Source organism: Geospiza fortis, unplaced genomic scaffold (genome assembly GCF_000277835.1).
Source record: "Geospiza fortis unplaced genomic scaffold, GeoFor_1.0 scaffold15, whole genome shotgun sequence".
Classification (NCBI taxonomy): domain Eukaryota; kingdom Metazoa; phylum Chordata; class Aves; order Passeriformes; family Thraupidae; genus Geospiza; species Geospiza fortis.
In genome coordinates, this window is record NW_005054778.1 from 26195 (window position 1) to 33814 (window position 7620).

The 7620-nt window shown below is 56.0% G+C and overlaps 1 protein-coding gene across 1 annotated transcript in view; it reads left to right on the top strand.

The window, feature by feature from the left end:
* Nucleotides 1-6172: 6172 nt before the first annotated feature.
* The window catches only part of PSMB4 (proteasome 20S subunit beta 4), a gene marked incomplete at its 5' end in the record, with an annotated part of 3065 nt that continues 1617 nt past the window's right edge, over nt 6173-7620 (top strand). The window contains 4 exons of the mRNA XM_031065432.1: nt 6173-6420; nt 6898-7044; nt 7370-7451; nt 7598-7614. Of these exons, the coding sequence (XP_030921292.1) occupies nt 6173-6420; nt 6898-7044; nt 7370-7451; nt 7598-7614 (494 nt within the window). The remainder of the gene's footprint in view (nt 6421-6897; nt 7045-7369; nt 7452-7597; nt 7615-7620) is intronic.

Here is a 7620-nt window from a genome sequence, read left to right on the forward strand (position 1 = left end):
TTCCCCCCCCGGTTTTCCCCTTTCCCCCCCGTTTTTCGAGGTTTTTTCCCCATTTTATCACGGGTTTTTTTTCCCCGTTTTATCGCGGTTTTCCCCCCTGCTTTTCCTCTTTTTTCCCGCTTTTGCCCCTCGGTTTTCCCCGGGTTTTGGCATTTTTCCCCATTTCCCCCCCCGGTTTTCCCCTTTCCCCCCCGTTTTTCGAGGTTTTTTCCCCATTTTATCACGGGTTTTTTTTTCCCCGTTTTATCGCGGTTTTCCCCCCTGCTTTTCCTCTTTTTTCCCGCTTTTGCCCCCCGGTTTTCCCAGTTTTCCACATTCTATTTCAGGTTTCCCTCTTTTCCCCCATTTTTTCCCAGTTTCCCGGTTTTTCCCATTTTTTATCCGCTTTCCCCCTTTTTCTCCCTTTTCTCCCCGTTTTTTCCTGTTTTTTCTCCGATTTCCCTATTTTTTCCCCGGCGTTCCCCATTTTCCCCCTTTTTTCACTTGTCTTCCCCTTTCCCTCCCCGCTTTTTTCCCGTTTCCCCTGATGTTCCCGGGTTTTTTCCCGGTTTTTTCCCGGTTTTTCGGACGAGCGGTGACATTTTGGGAGCAGCGCGAGGACGGAACCTCCCCCCGCCCTCGATCCCAGAAATCCTCTGCAAGCCCCGGGAAAAAAAAAAAAAATCGGGAATTTTGGGACGGAGAAGCCGCGAGCCCGCCCCGAATCGGCCCCAAATCCCGGGATTTTCTCCCGGGAGCAGCCGCGGCTGGGGAACAAATCGGAAATTTCAATCCGTTTTTTGGGGTTTTTTTTTTTTCGCGGGAATGACGCGAGGAGCTGCGGAATGAGAGGGGGAAGGGGATTTGGGGATGTTTGTTGGGATTTTGGGATGTTTGTTGGGATTTTGGGATGTTTGTTGGGATTTTGGGATGTTTGTTGGGATTTTGGGATGTTTGTTGGGATTTTGGGATGTTTGTTGGGATTTTGGGATGTTTGTTGGGATTTGGGGATTTGGGGATGTTTGTTAAGGATTTTGGGATGTTTGTTGGGATTTGGGGATTTGGGGATGTTTGTTAAGGATTTTGGGATGTTTGTTGGGATTTGGGGATGTTTGTTGGGGTTTTGGGGATTTTGGGATGCCAGGATGGGTCTGAAGTGTCAGGAGAATCCCAAAAATCCCCCAAAAAATCCCAAAGGGATTGAGCTGAGCGTGGGATGGGAGTGGGGAAAAGGATCCCGGGCCAAATCCTGCTGCCCCTCCGGAACCCCCACAAATCCCTGAACTGGCAGGGGAAGGATCCTGGGAGCAGAATTCCCGAATCCCTAAATCCCCAAATTCCCGAATCCCCAAATTCCCGAATCCCCAAATTCCCGAATCCCCAAATTCCCGCCGGCCCTCTGGAATCGCCACAAATCTCAGGAATCTCAAAACCCCCGGAATTTCGGGGGAAGGATCCCGGGAGTGGAAACCCCCAAACTCCCAAACCCCCGGGATCCAGGAAATCTAGGGAATCCGGGAACCGACCTGAGCAGGGAGCAGCGCCGGCGGAAAATCGGGAATTTTTCCAGGTGGCCAAAGGGCAGCGGGGGCGGGGCCGGGGCGGGGCCGGGAGTGATCCCGATGGGAATTCCGGGATCCGGGGAAGACCTTTGGAAAGGCCGGGAGGCGTCAGGGTCACCGGGAAGGGCTGGGATCCATCTCAGATCCCGGCATCCATCCCCAACCCTGGGATCCATCCTGAATCCTTGGATCCTCCTCAAATCCCAGGATCCATCTCAGATCCCGGCATCCATCCTGAATCCTTGGATCCATCCCCAACCCTGGGATCCATCTCAGATCCCGGCATCCATCCTGAATCCTTGGATCCTTCTCAAATCCCAGGATCCATCCCAGCTCCCGGGATCCATCCCAAACCCTGGGATCCATCCCGAATCCTTGGATCCATCTCAGATCCCTGGATCCATCCCGAATCCTTGGATCCATCTCAGATCCCTGGGATCCATCCCAAATCCCAGGATCCATCTCAGATCCCTGGATCCATCCCCAACCCCGGGATCCATCCCAGATCTTTGGATCCATCTCAGATCCCGGGATCCATCCCAGCTCCCTCCTGGAGCAGGTGGAGAATCCACGGGGTGGGGAGAGGGGGTTGGGAAAGCTCCCAGATGGCTCCGGAAAAACTGGGAACAGGAGAGGCTCAGAAAACTGGGAGAGGATTTGGAATTTCCAGAAACTCGGGAGAGGATCGGATATTCCCGAAATGAGGAAATCTGGGACAGGAATGGCTCATTTGCTCTCCCGGGATTTCACTGGAAAACTGAAAGGAAAAAAAAAAAACGGGAAAAGGGAATTTTGGGGCCTGAAAAAATGGGGAAAAAGCAAATTTTGGGGCTGAGAAAAACCAGATTTTTGGGGATTTCCCTGGAAAACCAGAGGGGGAAAAAGCAGAAAAGGGAATTTAGGGCCTAAAAAAACCCCAAAAATGGGAATTTTCCCTTGGAATGGGGTCGGGAAAAATCAGGAGGGGCCATCCCGGCCCCTTTGGAAGGGCGGAATTTTGGGAATTTTCTGGCTGGCCGGGATCCAGGGAAGCACAAAGAGCCTTTGTGGCTCCGACCCAGAAAAAGCCGTTTTGTAATTCCCAGAGTGGCCGGAAAATCTGGGAAAAAAAAGAAAATAAAATGGAGTTCCTTTTCCAGGTTTTTCTTCCATTCTTTTTTCCCCTCTTCCTGAAGGAGGAAAGGGGAATTTGGGATTTTGAGAATGGAGAAAGGGAGGGAAAAATCCGGCTGATCAAGGGTGGGAAAGGAAGGAAAAAAATCCCAAATTTTCCCAAAATATTCCCAAAATTGCTGGGTTGGGATCTTCCCAATACTTAGAATGGTCCCAGTGAGGTTTTCCCAAAATTCTGCCCCATTCTGGAGTCTGGGGCCCAAATCGAGTTCCAAATAATCCCAAAGAATTCCTGAATTATCCCAAATGATCCCAAATGAATTATCCCAAATGATCCTAAATGATCATAAATTATCTCAAATTATTCCAAATTAATTATCCAAAATTATCCCAAACCATCCCCAGTTAATTATCCCAAACCATCCCAGGTTTTTTTGCCTCCAGGGGGATTTTTTTTTTTTTTTGGATCTTTCCCAAAATTCCGCCCTCGGCTCCTCCCGCGGGCGTTGTTTGGGGCCAAAGTCCGGGGATTTGGAGCCGCGCCCAAAAACCGGGAGCGGCTTTTCCGGATTTTCCAGTTTTTCCCGTTTTCCTGGGAACCCGAAACCGGGCAGGGGCGGAGATGGAGGGGGGAGAGGGAATTACAGCTGGAAAATGGGAATTTCCGCCCGGAAAGAGGGTCGGGAATGGGAACTTTGCCCTGGGAAAAGGCCTGGAGAGGGATTTCCATTCGGGATCAGGGGTGTTCGGGGTTGGGATCGTCCCCGGTGCTGCTCCCGGGGCGCCCACGGAGCTCAGTTCCAGGAACCCCAGCCCAGCACCGACCCCAAATCCCGGGAAATCCCATCCCGGCCGATCGGGTGTCGGTTCCCAGGGAAATCGAACCCCTGGAACCGGAGCCCGCAGGATAAAATTCCCGAGCACAGAAACGCCGAAAAGCCTCAGGATGACCGGGAATGATCCCGTTCCTTTGGGATAACCAGGAATGATCCCGTTCCTTTGGGAATGATCCCGTTCCTTTGGGATAACCGGGAATGATCCCGTTCCTTTGGGAATGATCCCATTCCTCAGGATAACCAGGAATGATCCCGTTCCTTTGGGATAACCGGGAATGATCCCATACCCTCGGAATAACCAGGAATGATCCCATTCCTTTGGGATAACCGGGAATGATCCCGTTCCTTTGGGAACGATCCCGTTCCTTTGGGATAACCGGGAACGACCCCATTCCCTGGACACCAAAATCCCTGCGGGGTTTGGGGTCACTCTGGGCTTGCCCTGCGCTCCATCCCGGCTTTCGCCCCGAAATTCCCGCCCCGAGGAGCTCGCCCTGGGTTCAATCCCACACGCTCCCCCCCGGGAATTCCCTCCCTGGCCCCAAAAAGCCGCAGGGAAAAGGTGAAACCCCAAATCCTGCCCAGGGAAAGGGAATTCCGAGGATCCCAAACCGGTCTGACCAGTCTGGGAATGCCCGGAGCGATCCCAAAAACCCGGAACAAAAAGGCACAAAACCCCTGGATTGGGGATCCCCTGGATTTGGGATCCCCTGGATTTGGGATCCCCTGGATTTGGGAAGAGGCTCCAAAAATCCCCCTGGATTTTCCCCAAAACATCGAAGGGATAAAAGGCGGAAGTTGCGCGGGCCTGAAAGGTCGGGAAGGGTTTTCTGAGGGGATCCCACAGGACAGGACCCCAAAAAGGGACACCGGGACCCCATAGAGGGACACCGGGACCCCGTAAAGGGACACTGGGACCCCTTTCCATGGGGCAGGACCCCATTAAAGGACACCAGGGCCCCTTCCTTGGGGACAGGACCCCATAAAGGGACAGCGGGACCCTGTCCCGTGTCCCCAGGCCCCTGTGCGTGTCACCCGGACCCTCTCCCGGTGCCACCAGTGCCCTCTCCCGCGCCCCCACGAGCGCCTCCGGTGTCACCGGCGCCCTGCCCGGCGGGACACGACCCTGTCCGGTGCCACCAGCGCCCTGCCGGACCCAGACTGGTGTGAGTGGGACCCAGACTGGTGTGAGTGGGACCCAGACTGGTGTGAGTGGGACCCAGACTGGTGTGAGTGGGACCCAGACTGGTGTGAGTGGGACCCAGACTGGTGTGAGTGGGACCCAGACTGGTGTGAGTGGGACCCAGACTGGTGTGAGTGGGACCCAGACTGGTGTGAGTGGGACCCAGACTGGTGTGAGTGGGACCCAGACTGGTGTGAGTGGGACCCAGACTGGTGTGAGTGGGACCCAGACTGGTGTGAGTGGGACCCAGACTGGTGTGAGTGGGACCCAGACTGGTGTGAGTGGGACCCAGACTGGTGTGAGTGGGACCCAGACTGGTGTGAGTGGGACCCAGACTGGTGTGAGTGGGACCCAGACTGGTGTGAGTGGGACCCAGACTGGTGTGAGTGGGACCCAGACTGGTGTGAGTGGGACCCAGACTGGTGTGAGTGGGACCCAGACTGGTGTGAGTGGGACCCAGACTGGTGTGAGTGGGACCCAGACTGGTGTGAGTGGGACCCAGACTGGTGTGAGTGGGACCCAGACTGGTGTGAGTGGGACCCAGACTGGTGTGAGTGGGACCCAGACTGGTGTGAGTGGGACCCAGACTGGTGTGAGTGGGACCCAGACTGGTGTGAGTGGGACCCAGACTGGTGTGAGTGGGACCCAGACTGGTGTGAGTGGGACCCAGACTGGTGTGAGTGGGACCCAGACTGGTGTGAGTGGGACCCAGACTGGTGTGAGTGGGACCCAGACTGGTGTGAGTGGGACCCAGACTGGTGTGAGTGGGACCCAGACTGGTGTGAGTGGGACCCAGACTGGTGTGAGTGGGACCCAGACTGGTGTGAGTGGGACCCAGACTGGTGTGAGTGGGACCCAGACTGGTGTGAGTGGGACCCAGACTGGTGTGAGTGGGACCCAGACTGGTGTGAGTGGGACCCAGACTGGTGTGAGTGGGACCCAGACTGGTGTGAGTGGGACCCAGACTGGTGTGAGTGGGACCCAGACTGGTGTGAGTGGGACCCAGACTGGTGTGAGTGGGACCCAGACTGGTGTGAGTGGGACCCAGACTGGTGTGAGTGGGACCCAGACTGGTGTGAGTGGGACCCAGACTGGTGTGAGTGGGACCCAGACTGGTGTGAGTGGGACCCAGACTGGTGTGAGTGGGACCCAGACTGGTGTGAGTGGGACCCAGACTGGTGTGAGTGGGACCCAGACTGGTGTGAGTGGGACCCAGACTGGTGTGAGTGGGACCCAGACTGGTGTGAGTGGGACCCAGACTGGTGTGAGTGGGACCCAGACTGGTGTGAGTGGGACCCAGACTGGTGTGAGTGGGACCCAGACTGGTGTGAGTGGGACCCAGACTGGTGTGAGTGGGACCCAGACTGGTGTGAGTGGGACCCAGAGCGGTGTGAGTGGGACCCAGACTGGCGTGAGTGGGACCCAGACTGGTGTGAGTGGGACCCAGAGCGGTGTGAGTGGGACCCAGACTGGTGTGAGTGGGACCCAGAGCGGTGTGAGTGGGACCCAGACTGGAGCGACCCCGATCTCCGTGTGCCAGGAGCCCGATGGTGACCGGGACGTCGGTGCTGGGGCTGAAGTTCTCCGGGGGGGTGATGCTGGCCGCGGACACGGTGGGATCCTTCGGATCCCTGGCACGGTTCCGGGGCATCTCCCGGCTCCTCAAGGTCAACGACTCCACCGTGCTCGGAGCCTCCGGGGACCTGGCGGATTTCCAGCACCTGCGGCAGCTCCTGGAGCAGATGGTGTAAGATTCCCGGGAATTCGGGGATTCCCCATCCCAAAATCCCGGATCGATTCCCGGGAATTCCCAGCCCAAAATGCCTTGGGAATTCTGAGATTCCCCATCCCACAATGTCCAGCTGATTCCCGGGGATTTGGGAATTTCCCATCTCCAAATCCCTGACTGATTCCTGCAAAGTCCCCACCCCAGAATTCCAGAGGAATATGGGAATTTCCCATCCCCAGAATTCCTCTGCTCCAATCCCGGAATTCCTTGAGCACCAATCCCAGAATTCCTTGAACTCAAATCCACGAATTCCTCTGAATTCTTTGGGCACAGAATCCCTGAATTCTTTAGAATTCCTTGAGCACAAATCCCCGAATTTCCTGGCATTCCATCCCCGGATTCAGCGGCATTTTTTGCTCTGCTCCAATCCCCCAATCCCCGCTCTCCAATCCCCGAATCCCTGATCTCCAAGGCCGGAATTCCCTGGAATTTCAGGATCGACGAGGAGCTGCTGGGGGACGGGCACAGCTACAGCCCGCGGGCGCTGCACTCGTGGCTGACGCGGGTGCTGTACAACCGGCGCTCCAAGATCAACCCGCTCTGGAACACCGTGCTCATCGCCGGCGTCTACGGCGGCGAGAGGTGAGGGGCCCGGCGCTGGCCGCTCTGGCGCTTTCTCCTTCTTCCCAGGGAAATTCCTGCTTTTTCCTGGGGAAATTTCTCCGCTTTCCTGCGGTGGTTTCTGGCTCTTTCCTTGAGGAAGTTCCTGCTCCTTCCTGGGAAAATTGCTGCTCCCTTTTCCTGCCGTGGTTCCCGCTGCTTCGCAGCGAAATTGGGCTTTTCCGTGGGGTGGTTCCTGCTCCTTCTTCCCAGGGAAATTCCTGCTTTTTCCTGGGGTGCTTCCTGCTCTTTCCCCAAGGGAATTCCCGGCTCCCGGGGTGATTCTCGCTGTCCCGTTGTTCCGCAGTTTCCTGGGATACGTGGACATGCTGGGCGTGGCCTACGAGGCGCCGTCGCTGGCCACGGGATTCGGGGCTTACCTGGCCCAGGTGAGCCCGCGCTCGGGTCTTTACTTCATCACTGAATCATCGATTGATTCTTTCCTTTTTCAGCTCATTATTTTGTCATCGATATTTTGGTTTTTTGGATCTGATTTTGAGTGGTTTTTTCCCCTTTATTCCCAACCCTCGTGCAGCCGCTGCTGCGGGCGGAGCTGGA